At 35.3% G+C, this 20,282-nt stretch overlaps 1 protein-coding gene across 3 annotated transcripts in view; it reads right to left on the minus strand.

Moving 5' to 3' along the window:
- The window catches only part of LOC135691832 (centrosomal protein of 112 kDa), a 31,603-nt gene extending 16,777 nt beyond the window's left edge, over positions 1 to 14,826 (minus strand). Inside the window, exons 1-19 of one of the 3 annotated variants that reach the window (XM_065209810.2) lie at positions 14,383 to 14,821; positions 11,972 to 12,038; positions 11,327 to 11,444; positions 10,997 to 11,038; positions 10,562 to 10,613; positions 10,128 to 10,206; positions 9,009 to 9,261; positions 8,449 to 8,500; positions 7,850 to 7,902; positions 6,790 to 6,876; positions 4,387 to 4,486; positions 3,879 to 3,997; positions 2,964 to 3,107; positions 2,399 to 2,494; positions 2,216 to 2,274; positions 1,782 to 1,911; positions 1,306 to 1,398; positions 1,138 to 1,197; positions 790 to 869 (exon numbers count right to left, since the gene is read on the minus strand). In XM_065209810.2, coding sequence (XP_065065882.2) covers positions 790 to 869; positions 1,138 to 1,197; positions 1,306 to 1,398; positions 1,782 to 1,911; positions 2,216 to 2,274; positions 2,399 to 2,494; positions 2,964 to 3,107; positions 3,879 to 3,997; positions 4,387 to 4,486; positions 6,790 to 6,876; positions 7,850 to 7,902; positions 8,449 to 8,500; positions 9,009 to 9,261; positions 10,128 to 10,206; positions 10,562 to 10,613; positions 10,997 to 11,038; positions 11,327 to 11,444; positions 11,972 to 12,038; positions 14,383 to 14,521 — 1,823 coding nt within the window. In that variant the 5' untranslated portion in view covers positions 14,522 to 14,821. Of the gene's footprint in view, positions 1 to 789; positions 870 to 1,137; positions 1,198 to 1,305; positions 1,399 to 1,781; positions 1,912 to 2,215; positions 2,275 to 2,398; positions 2,495 to 2,963; positions 3,108 to 3,878; positions 3,998 to 4,386; positions 4,487 to 6,789; positions 6,877 to 7,849; positions 7,903 to 8,448; positions 8,501 to 9,008; positions 9,262 to 10,127; positions 10,207 to 10,561; positions 10,614 to 10,996; positions 11,039 to 11,326; positions 11,445 to 11,971; positions 12,039 to 14,382 lie in introns of all 3 variants that reach the window. The other 2 variants (XM_065209809.2, XM_065209811.2) reach the window with 2 other exon arrangements.
- Between the last annotated feature and the right edge of the window lie 5,456 nt (positions 14,827 to 20,282).

Here is a 20,282-nt window from a genome sequence, read left to right on the forward strand (position 1 = left end):
GACAACTAATGTGCTAAACAAAACGGCTATTTCTAAATACAATAAATATGTTTTTCGCTGTTAGCAATTTTTATCTAACGTTTATATTTCATATCAGATAATCATAGTATTTAAATTTAATGAGTTGTGTGATAAAATGTCTAGATAAATTTCAAAGGTTGTAGTGGTTCGATATTATAACATCTTAAGTCTATCCCACAGAACTTTTAAAAGTAATAATTTTCCAGTAGAGAGACTAAGGCTTTTGAAAATTTTTCTGTCCTAAATTATTTATATTATTTTTAAGAAGTTTGTGTAAACGGTCATCGTTGAAGGTATGGCTTCAGAAATTTGTTTGCCTGATAATCTAAAATCAATATTTAAACAAACAAAAGAGTCCATTGAGCGAGTTTGGACCACAGGTTCTGAGCTTTGTGGCGGCTTTAGGAATTAGTACCGTATCTAAAGGTTTCTTAAAAAAATATGTGAAAATATAATGTAGGTTTGTAAACTCTTCGCCAGCTGACACCACCCATGAAAATATAAGATAACACAGCAAGATATTGCCAGCTTGTGCATATACCTCTCGTCACAACAGGGCGGTTCTAATTTATAACCCTGAGTTCATGCTAACTGCGATCATCAGGCACCACATTCATCGTGAAACTAAGGGTCGCCATTTAGAACCGTCCTGTTCTATATACCAAAGCGTGTACAGCTCTGCCTATACGGAATTGAGCACGAGCACAGTTTGACCGCACGGGAAATAGTAATTTTCATTATCAAATTTCTTGTTATTCAAACACTTACTTCACTGTTTGCTCTAAGATCCTTACTTTGTTTTGAAGTTCTGTCTCTGTTTTCTCTGCCTCGCTTTTTATGTTCCGTATCTGAAAAATAAACTCATAATCGTCAGCATCTTTATTTTCATGAAGAAATAATAATTTCATTCAATAATTAGTGTTAGAGCATGAATGAAGTATATTGAAAGACCCCTAGAATGTCTGGTATTAGGAAATGATGAAATCCGAATTCACATAAACAGACCAAAGATATTATGCCTACAAAACAGTCATTTGTGTGTATGATATGATGGACTGCATGATGATGAGTTCATGAGCATTGATCATTTGATTTGAGATTTTAAGAAATACATGCCGTTTTATCTTGGTACACTTGCAGCCTCACAATTTCTTGTTTATGATTGGACTCTTGTTCCTGAAAAAGATTGATTTAGGAATTAAATACCAGAAAAACTAAGCAAGAGATCAGCTAAACGACAATGCATGACAATATTAATCTCGTTCATTGACTTGAAAAGATTACCCGTAAATCTCGTTTTCTTTGTAGCTCCATATCTTCCAAAGACTGTTTCAGATGGCTTATTTTTCCTTCCAATTCAGAAATTACAACGGATGTCTAACAAAAAACACAATAGATGAGTATGAGTCTAATTAAGTAAACCCGAGAGCAGTATGACAAGTAGAAGGATAATTGGCTCTAAAGATATAAAACAGAGACGAATCAGGAACAATGAAATGACACAACAATGTCATGTGTTTAATGGATGTATGCCGTTCAATAGCAACTGGCTACAACATCTTAAATTGTATAGATATCAGGCCTAGGATCCTTTCAAAAATAAAGGGGACAACACAACAAGCTAAAAAGTTGGTAACCTAAGGATATAACAACCTTTTCAAGTTATCAAGGTTGTCACTAAATTTTCCCCTCCCCTGTTTAATTTTGATCACTTTTCCAATAATTTTGGTAGGAATTTTATGATATATAGCATGTCTTACTTTTGATGCAGTGCTAGAGTGTTCTTTCTTCATGCTATCAATCGCAGCATCTGTTTTTCTTCGCAAATCTCTAAGTACTTGGTCATGGCGTTCTGTTAGATCTTTTTTCTCCTTCTCGAGTCCTTTCACCCTGGCAAAAGTCAATAGACTATTAGAGAATACATGTCCTATTCTCAAGAGCCATTTACATCTGCATTTAAGCATAAAAAAACGATTAATCTTAATTAAGATGCATACTAGCTTGACAATTTTCTAAGGTAGTTCTCAGAGGATTATCAAAGTTTAGCATAATTTCAACAAAAGTCTATGGGTGGAAGCTAAGGAAAGGGGCCATTATCATGCAAGGAGACAAAATCTCCCTTTTGAGTAAGTTGTCTTGGCAAAAAGCATTTTTTTACAGATGTACAAGAAAGTGCAGTATAATTTGTTCATACCTAGCATTCTGGTCTTCTGAATTGCCTCTTGCCAACACTAACTTCTCCTTCAATTCTTCCTTCAGGAGAAAAATGCTTCATTGAAAAACCCACAATTAGGTACACTTTCTTTTGATGTATTGAATAAGGATATGACAGTTAGACGTCTTAGGGGGATAAAATTATGACAAGATAAAAACTTACATATTCTGATTCTAAGCCTTCTTTCTCTTGCTTGTAGTTATCTCGACTTCTTTTCACCTGATATAGCTCATTCTCCAATTCTTTTAGTTGGATGTCCTGTGAACGCAAAAGCCAATGCCTTGAAAAACCGTTTGCTGAACTACCATTTTACTGTAACTTAACACAGAATTTCGAGAAGGAACGCACAGAGTTCAATTTAAAATAAATGCTAAAAAACAAAGACATTCATTAGATCAAGGCATTCAAAGACAATTTAATCAAATGCAGTGTGTAATAGTTTTGTTCACGGGTAAGATCTCAAAACTCGTAGAATGGATCCTTTGAATAGAAAAAGACAAAGATCAGACGATGACATAGAAAGACTACTGCAACACAATTAACATCTACGTGGCCTGGGCTTAAAGTTTCAAATGAAAAAGGTTAGGCTATCATGAAGTCATCAATATAGTGGCTTATGAATTATATAGAATAGCAATCCATTAGTCATGTATATGAAGAAATACTTAGCCCGATGTTTTCAAAGTGAGGTACTACTTTAAACGCAAGATCAAATACTATATCGTACAGATGAATCAATTTTGTGCAGATACTCGTGCTCAATCTTCTTCAGTCGTTCACTAGTTTCATCAAGAAGCTCTTGAATGTTTTGTGCGTGTTCCTTTTGCATGTTGAACTTTTCCTTTTCGAAATCGGCAACCCGTTCAAGCACCTGTTTAGAAAAATGCGTATCAATTAGTGAGGTACATACAAGTAAGACGTAGGAAAGACATCCTGAAAATCGGCTTTGGTTACAAAGTTATCGATGAATGAAGACTGATGGTATTCGATATGATGATCTTGGAGAAGACGAACAAGCTAATTGAGCGAAACTTGATCTTGCAGAAGTGCAATAATAATAAATTAAGATAGCTTGTAATATATGACTTAACAGTGCCATTTGAAAAAACTTAAAACAACCGTACGTCAATAACGGGGTAGGAGTACAAGAGGTCATAAAAGAAGATGTTTTATGCTTGACCGTCCATAGCAAATGCCCTGTTTCTCAAAGAAAATAATCCAATGCAATAATCACCACCTTGTTTCTTATCGAAGTTGGCCTAAGCATGCAGCAGGTATTTATTGATTTCCAAGATTGATTTAATATTTTTTGTTCAAATAGTTTTAAGAGAATCTTTTTTTTTAATTCAAGCAATTAAAACATAAGGCTAGGCAACAGCTACTTCATATGATACCTTTCATAGAGGGAAAAGACACAAGGTCATCGAGCTACCTTTATAAATGGCACTTGTATTTGTATTTAAATGGCACAATGTATTTAACCATTTTCTCACTCAAGCCAACAAGCAAATCTCAAACATATCAACGGAAGTGATGGCATTAAATCAAAGGCTCAAAGTCCAGGGATATTAAATTTGACTATAGGGAAAATCAGAATATTTCAGTTATAACGACAATATCGCTCTACAAAGTCTTAACTCACCCTCCTCTCTAGCTCATGTTCCGCGTTAACCTTGTTTTGCTTAATAATCGCCTTCAGTTCTTCAACCTCTTTTTCGTTTCTGATATTTGCCTGGTTCAGGTCTCTCGTGAGTCTAATTACTGAAATGCAAGGTAATAGTCACTACCAAATGACGTGGCCTACGTTTGAAAATTAAAGCGTCTTGACCGATGAATTATCACAGTGATCGTACGATTCTGAACCATATATACGCCATAGTGTGAAAAGAAAAGACAAAATATGTAGCTTGTATTTCAAATCCTAAAAGAAACCAGAGTGTTAGGATCGGGAAGAAACCTGAGAAATTGAATAACACCAAGGCGTTATAAATCTCGACTGGAATACCAATACAGTAAATGATCCTGATTGTTTCATGAACTTTAATCTCAGTGTTCTTTAAACAAGATTTACAAGATTTAAAAGTATTAAAATATGGCAAACTCAAGTTTAGATCAACTTATTTTTTGCTAAGAGATACAATGCAACGTACTTTTTTTCTCTAAACGACGTTTGTTTTCTTCAATTTCGTTCATTTTGGTCTTGCTCTGTGACTGGAAGCTTTCGATTTCTGCATTTTTACGGTCTAAAACCTTACAAAGAAAGATTGCTAGTGTTAGAATGTGTGTATATTGTTTGCAAGGCTTTGACAGATCACGACCTGACCAGTTTCAAGCGAGTAGCCGGGATTTCTCTACGCAAGGGGTCTTCTCTTCGGCCACAGTGTTGACGCAATTTTATTACTATGTAGAATATTGTATTTCATTTTAAAAAAGGGGAGTCGACCATGCCTAAGGCCTCTCTCTGGCCACGAGGTTTCCCTAGGGTAGTCCTACCATTGACCCCTACAAAACTGCTTTCCAGAGCAAAAAATGATCCCGCCTTACAAATACCAAATCATTGTGGATAATATTACGCTCTTTTCCGTTTATTGAAAGAAACTGCTTCTTGCGAGTAACCGGAATTTCGCCAAACGAGCTTCATCTATTCCCGTAAAGGAACCAAAATGGAACAACATTGTCAAAGCAAAAAATCGATTTCTACATTTGACTATGATTCAACCACTATGTAAAGAGATTTACCTTCCCCACGAAAAGTTGTTGGTTCCATGACCATCATTACACAATTAATGCAAACTTTTAATCTACATTTTATCAACACACACATCGCCATCACCTTGAGGTCAGGTGAATATTCTTTCAAATCAGACATTGTGATACCCTTTTCCCAAAAATTTTCCATTAAAAGTAGGAAAAATGGCATAAATTTAACAACAAGGGAATTATTTCTAAACTTATTTCACATTTGAAACATTTCGCTATAACCCTTTCATGCCAAAATTATGTTTCAAATGAAGAATAATTTCCAAACCACAAAAACTTTACGTTATTTTGTGCTTCGAATTTGATTTTCTTTGTCAAATTTTAATTTGATTGTCATTTGGGGTAAATTTGGGGGCTGGGCCATATGACCTTTGCGGGCACTTGTGGAGGCTAAAACTACGAAATCAGCTGATAAAAAGGAAGGAAAAAAGCAATATTATAAAAACTCTGATGATGAAAAAATCACTCAAAACACTCTGGCTACAAACATTTAACTGAAAACGTCAATTATCTTTTTTGTGAAATGACAACAAGCAGTTCCTTTGTCAGTTAAACACAATCCTATTCCTCATTTTTGACACCCGATTCTTGTTTTCTCTAAACACAGGACAAACTTGGGTCTATTCTGTCTGTGAACAGCCTAGTTCTTCTTTTCATCAAAACGGGTGGTTGCAGCCAGTCCTTGCAGATCTGGAGCTTTCCTCGGTCTTTGAAACTTCCTACTCCTTCATTGCTAGGCCGCTCTCTTCCTCTTTTCTCCACTACTTCTTCCTTCAAAAGTGCATCTCCTACAAGTAAAGTGATGTCTACCAAGTCAGTTTGCTTTGCTTCTGGGGCTTCCTTTTGCTTTACAAGGCGTTTGGACAAAATCCATGCCTTTAACAGGCATGTTCCCAGTATCCAAAAATCTTCCTATAGGCTTTTCTGCTCCTGCGCTGTGCTCCAACCGTTACTATGCTTGAAACATATCAATCTACAAACACCATACCTCTGTTGAATGCTTCAATAAATGCTGGTCTTGGTACTTCAACATATATTTTCTTTCATAAGATGACCATCTCCTCTCTGAGCCAACTGGCTCTGTATAGGCATAATTTAATGCAGACTGGAACAACAGTCAAAACTGAATTTAGATCAAAAGAGCCATTAAAAGAGCTACGGCCCTCTTTTTCAACTCTTTTCAGATTTCAGTTGGCATCTTCTTAGTCTCCCTTGACAAAGAGTGGGCGAACACGAAGAATCCGGATAGGTATCATGTTTTGCTTGGTATCATATTATTAGGAGAGCGTTCCCTACCCTAGGCGACCTGTGATTCGTTGATGCAGTCAAAAACTCCTCGATCTGTATGAAACGAGGTTAATCGGATTGTCCGAACCGGATTCTTCACCTTCGTCCGAAGAGTGCCAGTTGCCCAAAACTTTGAATAAGGATCAAAATGTGAAATATGGATCAAAATACAGCTTGTAATATTGACCCTTAGGCAGAATAGAAGCTAGCTTGAGAACCATGTCAACAGCAACATATCCACAGCTTTCCATATCCGGCATTTGGTTTAGGAGCTCCATCCATGATCGTAGTAAAACCGAATCTGTCCATTTCAGGAAAACAGCTTAAATCCCCATTTCTTGGGCTATTTGGCAAATACCCTATCAGGGTACTTCGTCCTTCGAAGGGAATAATCTGTTCACCAACAGACTTGTGTTCCTCAAACATTATTTGAAGGCAGCTCTTCGGAATAGTAAATATTATATAATTTTAGGTCAAAACAAGACTTTTGGTAGGTTTACTTTTACCTTCTGAACTGCCATGTCTCGTTCCCGTTGAAGTAAGAGTCTCTCTTCTGCAAGTTTCACCTCTGACGATTTTAGCCTCCCCTGAAGCTGCAAAGAAGGTAAGAGCACGTGAAAACATTTATAAAGCATGTTATGAAGATTCAAATCCGGCAATCAGATGGATAGTGTTAGCGATCAGTAATTGAAAGAGATTTGGTGATTAAGAAGAGTCGAGGCAGTTAGTAGAGAAAGATACAAAACTGTCTTTAAGGTGAACAATAAGTCCTTTCTAGGTATAACTGAACTTTAAGGTCAACTGGTTTTGAAGATCAAGTATAAATGTTTGACTATAAAAAACTGAAGTGTGACATCATCAAAAATATTTTTTAGAATTTCTGAATTTTAACTACATAATCTGAAATAACGGTATAAAATACCACTCAATAAGAAAAATCAGTCAGAAATGTTTAAAATTGTGTGAGGTATGGCCCATGAAAGATTTCAAGGTTGCTCACGGATAACTGTTATTCTGGCCTGGTTTATAAAGTTATGGACAAAGACGGAATTACAGGTTTGATGGGGAAAGGGCCTGTGCTTATGTGGCCATATTTCAGCTAATACGTAATGTTTTCAGCTAATTTCACATATTAAGAGGAATTTTCTAATGTTTTTTTTCGGTTTATATAGTCAAAATTTAATTTTGAGATTTTTGTGGTGTCATTACTTTGGTCCTCTATTTTTCTACAACTAGTTTGATCATCAATCTACAAGACGAAATGTTTCCGACTTCATGAAATTTCAGGCAATAACATACACCAGATGACAGTGATCGATTAATGGCACCCTTAATTTTTTAAACAAATATTTTCTATAAAAAGGCTACAGATCTTGTCTTGATAAAAAGGCTAAAGTCTACTCCGTTGCTTCCTGGACCTGGAAGTGAAAAATACAGCAAACTTGCTAAGCAAAGCAAAAACTCTGACATCCATAGCAATGACCATATGCATGATAACATGTTTACAGCCGCGATCTAAAAGGTTTGCAGATTCTTATTTAAAATCCAGACAAAAAACAACTAAACCTCTTGCAGCATCGCTCGTAGCTTCTCATTTTCATCGGCTTTGACAGCCATCCCTAGAATAAATATCACAGCTTCAAGACATTTGCAGTAGCAAATTGAAAGTCAACTTAGGAATGCAAAGAGAAATCACTGGAACAGCAAGTAAATGGTCTTAATGAAAGGGGGTGTGAGAACAAGAGAATAGATAAATAGCGTACCTCTCCAGGTTTTGAACCTCTCTAAAAACCCGACCAAAGCGAAATTTACTCGGCATGTTTTCAGATTTCTTTTTCGGTCTTTTCGTGACCGTTTTGAGAAATGCATCACCCTCGCAATGTTTGGTCGATTCAAAACAAATATCAGTAGTGATATCTCTATGCTAATTCTTTCCTCAAAGAAACTAGGCACAACAATATAATTCAGTCAAACTCTTTCCCTCGCTGCACACTGTCACTTGTCACTTGGTCTCGTGCAAGGTGTGAAAAGATATTCTGGCAATACAAATCGCTTTGTTCGTTTTGCTAATAAACAAAATGTGAAATCAAGTTACAATTCTGACCAAAGACAAACCGTTTGTTGGCCTCTTTTTCTTAGTTTAACAAACACACGACTTTGTTTACCTGATTCAGGGGAACGAGATTGGCTCCGTTTGTTTTGAATATTTGTCTGACTCTGCAAGAAAATCATCCGGGCTAGTTAATTCCAATCAGTAAAACATAATGGTGATATTCAATCGTAAATGAGCAACAAAATTTTCAAGCCTGATTGGACCTAGAGGATGTGGGTATGCTTTTGAAAATACTGCGTGCAGTCCATTAAAACAGGTTGCTGAGTAATAAAAGCTCAGTTTTACTGACATCAATCTCATGAGACCTTTAAAGTTTTCACAAGCAACTGAATCGATAACTTAAATGCAAAATTGACAATAACCATCATTTTAACAGTTTACGAAAAACTCAGTCAGAAATTTAGATTTAGCACCCAGGTCTTGATTAATTCCGCCATGTTTATGTTATGCCCGAAGGAAATCTCGGGTAATCGAAAAGCAATTAGATGAAAGATTTAGCAGCTCTTCGTAGTTTCATTTGTATGAACTTTTAAAGGGAAGTCGTGCGTAGAAGACTTATTTCAAATGGCCTATTTACAATTTTACATATTCACAAATTAACTTGAAGCTCACTATAGCAGCACGATCCAAAGTGCTTTCTTCTTTTCCCTGTATTTTAGGGATATGTCTTCGAACATATGAAGGTGGAGGGGTGTAGCGTGGGCTCTTTCTCTTGTTATACTGCGGATTGAGATCCTCAGAAATGTCTTCGAGGCTGTCCGTCTCTTGACTTTGATCACTTAAAGAAGGATCACTGAATCCTTCATGTTCTGTGTCATCAACATCAAGCATGTTGTCGGCAAATTCAGAAAATTTGACCATCGACCTGCGATGATAGATTGATTTATAGTTCAAAAACTTATTCAAAAACAAAAACATACCGAGAAAGAAAGGTAGAAAGGAAGGGACACTCACAACGATTAACATATGAATCACATGTCGTAAAGATAGGAAAACGTTCAGATAGATGTGAGTGTAACTTTTGAAAAACTAGTACTTTAAACCACTTATCCAGAGATCATTTGCAATTAATGACGGAAAGTGCTTATGATTCTCCTACAGAAATATATTTTGTCTACCCCCTCCTTTAACACAGAAATGCCCTTTAATTAACCAAGGACTAAAGAAACTGAACAAAGTCACAACTGGTTCAAATGAATGGTCTTGAGGAATACTGTTATTAATATCTCTTGGCAATTATTAATATTAAAGTACATTACACTGAGTGTCTGAGAAGCACTTCACAAATGAAACCAGACGATCAACGGATCTATCTGTAAAAAGTATGCATCAAGTCTGCCATAAAGCCCATATATCATATCAGAATGTGTTTCATTCAAATTCCCTAAAACAATCGGTCAAGTCTTCATTTCCGATTTTCGCTGCATAATCCAAAACACAGAACGAGTAAATAGGTTCCACAACAATAAAATCACAGTAATAGCTTTGGCTTACGGTAACAGTAGAACAGAAAACTGTGAATTAAGCTTATTGCTCTAAGATTTCTGGAAAAAATACAGAGTACAACCTTTGGCTGATAATTGCATTAAGCGTGAAACTGGGAGAAGCAACTTAGCATGGTTTTGTTCATTATACCAAAAGTATACAACTCTGCCCATAGGACATCGAACACTTTATGACAGATTGGTGAACAGTAATTTTAATTGAATACAATGTATAAGATAAACAAACCGGTTAGGAGATTCTGGTGATGTAGATCTATCATCTTCTTTCGTTATATGTAATCGACGCGTTTCAAAGAAAGCGCTGTCTGTAATTGAATGGATATTATGATGCAGAATGTAGGCCGTTCATAAAATGAGGTTGCCTTCAAAACAAAAATGAAATAAGCAGGAACTTGATGTATTTATTTTTGGATTTCAGAATAACTAAACAAGAAAAGCAAATCATAAAGTAAGGTGAGCATAAATAAACACCAAGGCAGGAAATCTCAGTTATCTAAAGTTAATGATTGAAGATCAACTTCTTATTCGGCTACAGAGACTCTAAACCCAATTGACAAGCTCTTCAGGGAATATTTTTCGCAGTAAAAGTAGCCATGACTTTTTGCTAATAACTACAAAATCATAGAAAATGTTTGAAAAAAAGTGGAATAAGCTGCTCACCTGAAGAAGGAAGCTCGCCCCGAATCCATTCTGGAGCCCGGTTGTTAGATGTCTGAAGAAAATCAGACAAATACAAATTTGCTCAATAAAGCCAAGATAACAGTGCGAAAATGCTGCCAAATTTCGAGTTGATTGAAGAGAACCATATATATTATTTCGAACTATTTACAAAAATTCGTACCAATAATCATTCAATTCCCAAAACACAACAATTCTCCAACACATTAACAGGGTTTTCGTTAATACTTGAAGCAGAAGGCTCACATTTGAAAGTAGACCTCTATGAGTTCAATAAAGTTTGTGCAGTCTTACAAAAGAGAGGGTGAAAGTAGGTGGCAAAAGTTTGCCAGCTTCTAGTAAGAACGCTGCATTCAATCTTCTTTACAATATTAGACAAAGGGGATCAAATCTCATCAAAATCAAGCAAATCATTACCTTTGACTGTTTCTTTTTTGTTGTTGCATCTTCATGTCTAGACTAATGAATAATAGGTGTTGATTCAAAAAGTATGTATTAAAGCTGTTCTTTAGATTAAGAGATAGAAATCACCCTGAGCTGAGCAACTACGCAAAATTCAAATTAAGAACTGCTTGCCTATTAACATCACACTAAAACTTGCCCTGAAACCAATTTGTAATATGAAATACATTTTTCATCAGTTACAATCTGAGTACAATGCGAAAGATTTTAAGGTTTAGCACTACCCTGAGAAGCAAGCATTCAAAGATATTTTGATGTGCCAAACATTTGTGAGATTTGACTTACCATGTAAGCAGGCAGAATCTGCAAAGGTCCTGGGGCAGGTTCATCATCGAATGGCTCATCTATCCATCCTTTCCTTAGCATTTGAAACAGAATTTGAGCATACAGGTTCCTGTTCTTCCTTCAAATGAAATAAGTACTTACATGCTGACTTCTACAATATTTGAATGAATAAAACTATTACAAAAAACAAGATTATTTATAAAAAGTTTTCAAACAATAAATTATTTGTTAGCAAATATTTGCTAATAAGGTTTGGAAAAAATGCATGATATTTATTTAAGAGATACATGGTTGAACACCTGAAAAGCAAAAAGCAATTACTAGCAAAGAGCCACTGATGTCAGCAAGTGTTTAATAAACATTTCATTAAAAATGGACAGCAGGTTAGGAAGATTATCATGGTGGAAGCATGGCAATGAGAGTTTTTGGTTAGTGAAGGAGATATGAAAAGTTCTTGAAGAAGAATAATAATTACAGCCAAGCTTTTAGCATGCAAACCACATTTTACCATTCATATGGTATGCAAAAAGAAGTTTTTCAAGAGCACTAGTAAATTCTGTGCACAATAGAAATAATAATAAAAATTGCCTTTTTGGATAGAAACAATCAAATTGAAATATTAAATTCTGTTCCAGAAATATTTACCTTTCAGAAGATTTTTGACCAACAGGACCACACAACTTCTTTATCCATAGAGCAATTCTTTGACGATCTACAAACATTTAATTATTAAAATGATTGACAAATCTTTACCAATTAAAGGCTACACATGCCATAAACATTTAGTTCCGAATGGAGAATAAATTCAATGACACTGCAAAAATTTTCTTCAAACTCTATTTGTGAACTAGGTTTACACTGAATGAAATAGAATAGAAAAGAATACATAAAATTTCAACAAAAAAACCCTAATTACAATTTGCTATTGAAAATTAGAACAACACAGAACTAAACAACACAGAATTTATTAGAACAACACAGAATTTATATTTGATTATTATAAATTAAATCAATACATGTTTTAGTAGAAAACGATTTAATAATTTTGTGCTCAGGACACTAAAGTCTCTAAGGAGACTATCAAGCTTAGTGTCCTTTGGGCATTCAAGATGTTTTGGTCCTAAGCGAATAAGCAAACTAACACTGAGTGCACAGAAGATTTGAAATTCCTAGAGTAGAGTGAATTTACTTGTACTGTTACTGGTTTTGTTTGTTGTTCTCAATAAGAAGAATGTTGAAACAAAACTAAGAAGGTGTGTAGGTACTTTTTTCCACTTAGCACAAAATTGAGGAAATTAGCACAAACATACAAAGGAAAGAATTATACAGATAATAACTAAATTTACAGGTAGTTAAAGGGCAGATAAAAGATGAGTTTTACATACTTCTGAGAAGGACAAAAGTTTTGATTCATTTTTTACATTATCTGATATTTTGTCATTCCATAATTTCAAAGCGCTATATGTTATAAAACATTGCCCACAAGTAGTTCTTCTGATGGTAAATACAACTTACTACGCAAGCAACCAGTGCGTATATTTTCTTTGGATTCAAAAATTTATTGGATACAATTTGGGTGGAGTGAGTGAATAAACTTCCAAATAAACTTTGCCTGTTTTAGTACTAGGTTTTTGTTAAGAAGAAGAATCTTCTCTAATTTTTTAAACAGAGGAGAGGATGGCTCATAAAAGACAAGATTCTTACTTCTTTTTTCAAGTATGATTCTGTCTTTTTAAGATGTGTTGGAAAAGCACTTCCCCATATCAATTGACCATAATCAATGTATGGTTGTATGAAAGCATTAATGGTCTTCACTTCCAAGTTTTTTGAAAGACTGTAGAACAATTCAAGAATTTAAAAGAAAAATAAAACAGTGGTTTTGCGATTCATGCAACTGCAGATTGTGTAAAGTTTTTATGAAAGATTTAGGGTTTCTAGATTAATTAATTTTGTCATTTCTGGGTATTGTTTTTCTTTGTAAATTATAATGTATTTTCTTTTAGTTCTAGTTGGCCTTAATTAGCAGTTATTTTAGCTATTTGAATTATAAAGCCAACTTTAAAATAAATTGATAATAATAATTAAACAGGCTTTTTAATATTTTCTCAGGCAAAAATTATCTGAACTTTGCAAGTATAACTATACCTTTACTTATTCTAATGTTTACATGGGATACATGGGTTTCCCAATTTAATCCAAGTGTACCCCTTAAGTATTTTGCAGATGTTTTTTCTTTTAATGTTTTCATCATTTATTTTAATGATCATCTGTTAGCAAAATCTAAAAGTATGCAGCATAGTGTTTCTTTATTAATCATTGCCTCTATGATTTTTGCACAAAGGCTTATACATGCTTGCTCAGTTGATTTGTTTTTTTGAAACACAAATTGTTTTCATTAAGTAAGTTGAATTTACAAATAAAGCTCATTAACCTCTGATTCATTATTTTTCTATTATTTTGCTTAGCACAGGTAAGATTGAAATTGGTCTGTGATTTGAGTCGGTCATTTTTGAGTCAGATTTACGAATTGGTATCACTTTTGCTGTTTTCAAGTTGTCCTGAAACTTTCCTTCTGAGAATGATATTGGTTGAATAGTATACCGAGAGGATCAGCTTTATAAAAGGAGGAGAGTTTGACAAATTTTGATGAGATGTCATAAATATCTGTAGATTTTTAATATCAAAGTTAATAAAAAGACTGAGAATTTCTCCACGATCAGTTTTATTTGAAGAAAAGCTAGATTGATAAGGTTTTTTGAGATAATCTTGAAATTTAGTGTTTGGTTGTACAAGCTTGGACACAAGATTCTGGGATATGTTAAAAAATTCAGCAAAAATGTTCTGCAGATTTCAGCTAAAAATTCTTACAGTTAGTATACGTCGGTATTTGATATGCTTTCTTCCGATCCTTGATTAAAACGATAAGAAAAGTTAAAAAATCCATCAAACAGTAAGAACAATATTCAGACAGGGTTTTGATCGAATCAAGTCAGGCAGAATTATTCAACGGCTTTTGTTGACAAATGTGTTATGATAAGAAGTTTCCCAGCACCTACCACTTTTATCTGGCAAGCTAAGCACAAATGGTTTCATGTCATCAATGTAGCTCTTAAATGCTTCATCTAGTAGCTTCATATGTTGTAAATCAGTTGATGGCAAGTCTTCCTTGTCCTGCTGCTCTTTTTTTCTAGACATTGTTTTATCCTTTCAAAGCAATCATATCAGAGTAGGCCTACTATGACTCTTCATGTCCAAAACCAGTGCCAATGAAAGTCCAGCGAGATTTATTGCCCATAGCTCCATAGCACTTAGCAAAATTTAAAACAGCTCTCTAATCACGTATATTTTTTAAAATCTTTTTAATAGTATCTTATCAATAAAAGCGATCAAACAATCCTGGTTTCAAATAAATTGCGCCGTTTTGTATTTTGCTTTATGTTACAAACACGAAATGAACATGGTATCAGATGGTATTCAACACGAAGAAAGGAGGCGGGTACCCTGGGTACCAGACTCAATATATAAAGGGTAGAAGGCGTAGAAGACCCAGGGTAGAAGGCGGGCTGGGCACGGCACAGGGACGGAATTTAGAGGCAAGGATCAGGGGGGGGTCTTAGATAATGCTTGGATTTTTGTGCACACCTTTTGGGCGCCTAAAAAATGATGGAAAAGCCAAATTTTAGCTTTAAGATAATGAAGATAAGATGAGGAGATAAAGAAAAACTGTGGCGTCATTTGTTAACTACTGACTACCAGAAAATCTTTTCAACTGAATTTAAGCAAAATTCACCAAATGACACAAACCTATTGAGGGACTGCTGATTGTAGGATTTCAGTAACAGATTGTAGGATTGTAGTAACAAAATTTCTTAACTCATTTTCAAAAGCCCGACGTTAAGGACAGAAATGAACGATGAGTAACTGCTATCATGAGAGCGAAAAGAGTCATAGGACAACACAATAGTATGTCAACAGCTGTCATGTCAAAATGTTACAGCCATAAGAAGGTTTCTTACTTTTGTGTTTGGAAAGGTAATTTTAAGGGCGTGATCAAAATAAACTTATTAGGACATTTTTGAATGCTCACTTTTCCAAACAAGAGCGAACAACGATCAAACCAATGTATTCTTAAAAAAAGCTAATACAGAGTGCACACTTAGAATCATCTGGAGCCTAAAGCTAGTAGCCAATAAAGCCTTTAAGTCCTACAAAAAAGACCCCCTCAAAAATTTGAAGATAGCACTGAAAAGTGGAAACAAAGCGATCCGCATTTCGATCTGGATTTTAAAGTACAGTCTAACTTTTGACATTGTCCAACGTCCTTTACTCTTAGAAGTGTATGACGAAAAGTATCACTGAGAACAGTTCTTTTAAAGCACGAGCCTTAAAATAAAATTGGTCAAGATTTGAGAACAAATTAAGAACAAACCCCCTCAAAATAATTTCCTCTCAAAAACTGGGAGCTTTTTCCAATTTAGGGGTGCTTTTTCGACGAATTTTCAAACTGGTCGGCAAATAAAGGATGTCGCACTCCCGTTGTTGGAAATAAGGCCTGAATAACCCCTAAAAGTGCACTTTAATTGCACCGCTTATAGACTATTAATTTAAAAACAAATTAATGACAATCCAGCCTCGGATTTTCGAAAAAACAATCAGCCTAAACTCGAATTCACTTGTTCGTACAATAAGAGTGTATTGCAAATAATTTGCTATAAGGAACAAGCTAACTAATATAAGAAATGACTGCAAGAAATGACTGCAAGAAATGACTGCAAGAAATGACTGCAAGAAATGACTGCAAGAAATGACTGCAAGAAATGACTGCAAGAAATGACTGCAAGAAATGACTGCAAGAAGTTTTTGGAGATGCATTTTAAACTAATCTGAAGGGTGTGGTCGCAAAAATTTTCTTTCCATTTTGCCCCAAAGCATCTGCAACCTCTCAGCGGCCTTCCAGCCATATTTCCTCTTTAATTCTTAAAAAATTCTATAGATTAGAGGAAGTTTTATAAACTGAAATCATTTTTTTAAAAGAGCTCGAAAAAAGCTGCAGTTCATTTTGCAGCTCATGGATTAACCCAAAAACGCGAAATCCAGGAATATTAGTTTCCGCAAATTTATTTCCTTATACTTTCATGTCATCATTTACTCTTACTTGTTATCATTAAGTGTATATATGATCATCTATTTCATTGTTAAGGAATTTTCTATGGAGAAATAGTCGGTCAAAAAAGTAAAGTTGGTCACTTTTTTTCTGAACGCCCCCTCCTAACAAAATTGTATAGGCACATCACTGGCAGAAGTAGTCAAGCTAGCAATGAAAGAGAATGCTGCATTTGCACCTGTAACAGCAATGAGAGTACAATTTGGAAGCACGAAATGTGGATATTTCCTGTTTGAAGTGCGCAGTATCCAGTATCAGAAATTTACAGGGAGAACAGAAACTGCTATAGCTTTCGTCGAAAAAGAGAGTTTTCACCTGCTTTGAAATTCGGCCGTCTGTCAAAATAAGACTAATGAACCACAACAGCTAATTAGCAAGAAAGCTTTGCAGCAAATGAACTACAGTGTATCAAGAATGGCCATTGAGCTTAGCAAATCCTTGACCAACAAGCTCTTTAAGCAGATTTAGATACAAAAATGCCAATGAGACATGGATTTCTATGTACCAGTGTCAGTTTAAAGACATTCAAATAGTTGAATGGCTAATATCAAGACGTTATGTCATCACACTTTCTTTGTTATACAACTACACCAGTTTCAATTTTCTTATCATTACGATAATTTGAGGCTCTTAATGTTGTCCTTATCTCAACAGTGATTTTTCTCCATTCACCTGCTATCAATTGTTTCTATGACAACTCAATAATAGTGTTGCATGACATTTTTAAGGTACTCTACCACTCAGATATGTGAACTTTGTTGTTTTGCAAGCTATTGACTCACAAATTTACAAACATATGTAGTTTTGCATTGGGAATTCAAATTTGGCATTGGTTTTTGGGTGTGGCCGATCGTTACCATGGAAACCTACAAACAATAGGATTTTTACTCTTTCTGTTAGGCAATGCCTCATTTTGCTGAAGAGCTTTGGGTTCACATAAAACACATATTGACACAATCCTTATTAGCTGGTTAATGCAACAATGGTATTTTTTTCTGAATTTCTGGCATCAAACTGGTTTTAAAGCTACTTAAATAAAGCATTTTGAAATTTAATTTTGTTATTAATCTTTTAAACCATGTTTTGCCAGTTCATTTTGAAAATATTTGAAAACAGACATCTTTATTGCATTAATCTGCTTCTAGTGAGTAAAATGATATACAGCTTGACTAAATTGGTGAAACTGTCATGAAATGAGGCATTGACCTAGTCGGACAGTTACGCAGAAAACAGATCGTGACAAAATGGCTTTTTAAAAAATCTGAATGTAAAAAACAAAACCAAACCTGTAGAAAGTTGTCAAAAGTTCATTTATATCTAAGCTTTTTAAAATGTTTAGATATTTCAGTTCTTGTTGAAGCTTCTTGCTACAATTTCTAAATTAAATAACTATCATTGTAGCAGCAAAAACTTCAAACAATACGAAAAGTTAAAAAAGGGTTGCCATTGTTCATACAAAGTCACCGGCAGAATATGTGTCTCCTTCCTGCTTTTTCTTCTGAACTTCTTTTGAAATACCTTTGTATTTCAATCTTTTTCTTCTTGTTTTTGCTATGTCATTGGAAGCTTTTTTTGCTTTTTCCAACCTCTGCAATGATTTAATTGCTGATGCTTTTTTTGTATGTACACCAGCCTCTATACCTAAACACTGGCAAAGCACAGTTTTGAATGTTGCACCCATTGAAAACTGGCACGCTGCCATTGATACAGCTGTTTCCAGCGTATGCCTTCCAACATATACAATTTTAGGGCAAATTCTCCAAACAACATTGTGAAAAGATTCATTGGTATTTTGCGTCGAAGCACGGGAACATCTTTTAAGTAGATCTTCATTAGCAAGGCGTTGAAAAACTGGAACCATTTTTTTCGCTACATCTGATGACAATGTAGCATGAGCCTTGTGACTCCCAGGGCTGTTGCCTTTTGCAAGGTCTCTCTGCCAGAAACACCAAGATGTAGCACCAGGGGGACAATGACTATGCTTTGGGTTTGCATCCGAAGAGGCTAAATGAAAAAGAATTGCAAAAATTCGTTTCTTCAGAAGTGGCACATCATCTGAATGCTCCTTGACAGCTTTGCCATAATAGTTTTGAATTCTTAGCACCATGTCCTTTGTCACTTTTCCTTTGCCAGAGATTGGACTGCCCTCTGCCTTTGAAGTATCAATTAGCTTCCTTAGAGCAGTGCCCATCCTTTTGGAGACATGGTTTATGCAATCCTCCTTTGTTATCTCTTTTTCCTCTCCATACACTTGCAAATCTGATACAGCTTGGAATGATTTGCTGTCCCCATCACAGAGCATGGCAACGTAGCGCAATTTGTGTTTCTCTATTGACCTCCTCCAAAGTCTCTTTGCACATTCCATCTCCATTCCATTTGAAGATCCATTGAAGTTTTTTGAGCAATTTGCTGCATGTTTTTCTGCCCACCCTTCGATTTGCTCTGCATCTTCTGCGATCTTGCATTTTATACAGAAATTTGATAAGACCTCAAAATCAATAAGAAGGCCAGTTTCTAAATCAATAACTGAAGCCAGGCCATTATGAGAGGAGTGACCTCTCTTCTGCCAGGAACCATCAAAGGAAACCCCTATGTCCAAAATTCCATCTTCATCTGGTAAAATTCCCTGCTTCCCATAAACATCAAATATGGTCTCAACAGACTTTTTGGAAACCTGCTCAAACGCTGCCTTACTTGCGTCATTTATTCTTTTCTGCAATTTCTGGTATCCATTTTTGCTCAAGCAGTGAGAAAAGTTCATGGTACCACACCAATCTTTCATTGCCGAATAGCCACAGCCTATTCCTCTGAACGCAACTGTTGCTAGAATGTTTATTTCAAAGGGAGAGCTGACACTCGTAGAATCGTTAAGCCTTTTACAGAGATAGCCTTTAAAGGCTGAAATACTGCATTTGCGACAGATTACTCTTGCGGCAGCAGCAAATCCTAAAGACTGATTGTCGTCAATTTCCACGGTCATTGTAGGGGTCAGACATTGAGAACACAAAGTTTGACTGAAAAGCTGAATTAAAACTGACTTTTGGATTACCAAATAGCAATCAGTTTCCTTCTCAGATATCTCAGCTGCAGTTGATATATCCAGATCAATTCCGAAAAAGTTCATTTTTGCTTCGCTTTGAGATGAGGAAGGCCTGGGCGAAATATCACATTGATTTTGCACGCCTGTAGCAGTGCTAACGTCTCGCGAAGGTTGATCATGTTCCCGTATAGCAGTAGCAACTTTTGTCCGCAAATTTCTATTTTTTCTTCGACCTAAAAATGGCTTGCGACTTCTAAATTTTACAACTTTTCCCATTTCACTTCGGTGCCTTTCAAAACAAATATGGCGGAGCACTGTTGTCAGCTGATTAGTAAAGGCAGCTTGACCAATGGGAGAGCTTGTTGTTCAAAATGAACCAATCAAAACACAATAACGTCAAAATGGCGGACTTGAACAATCAAGATCCAGAATATTTGGCCAATGAAAATCAGTTAAAAACAAAAGGAAAAGCTGAAAACAATCCAGAATATACTATGATGTTGAACACAGGAGAAATTAGCTTTCCATCAATATATAGGTTGCCTGAAACCGACTATGTTGACACGAATGGGACGAAGTTTTTTATTGAGCTTTTATCCAACATTTGCAATAAAAACCAACTAAAAGTCATACCATGACGCACTTTATCCTCTCTAATAATAAAACGGGTAGAAATATAGCAAAAAGCTCTCGCACATTGAAAGATGAATACTGATCGAACATTTTTGCAATAAAATCTCGATTTGTGAAAT

Source organism: Rhopilema esculentum, chromosome 13 (assembly GCF_057945365.1).
Source record: "Rhopilema esculentum isolate cy_ngs chromosome 13, ASM5794536v1, whole genome shotgun sequence".
Taxonomy (NCBI): Eukaryota; Metazoa; Cnidaria; class Scyphozoa; order Rhizostomeae; family Rhizostomatidae; genus Rhopilema; species Rhopilema esculentum.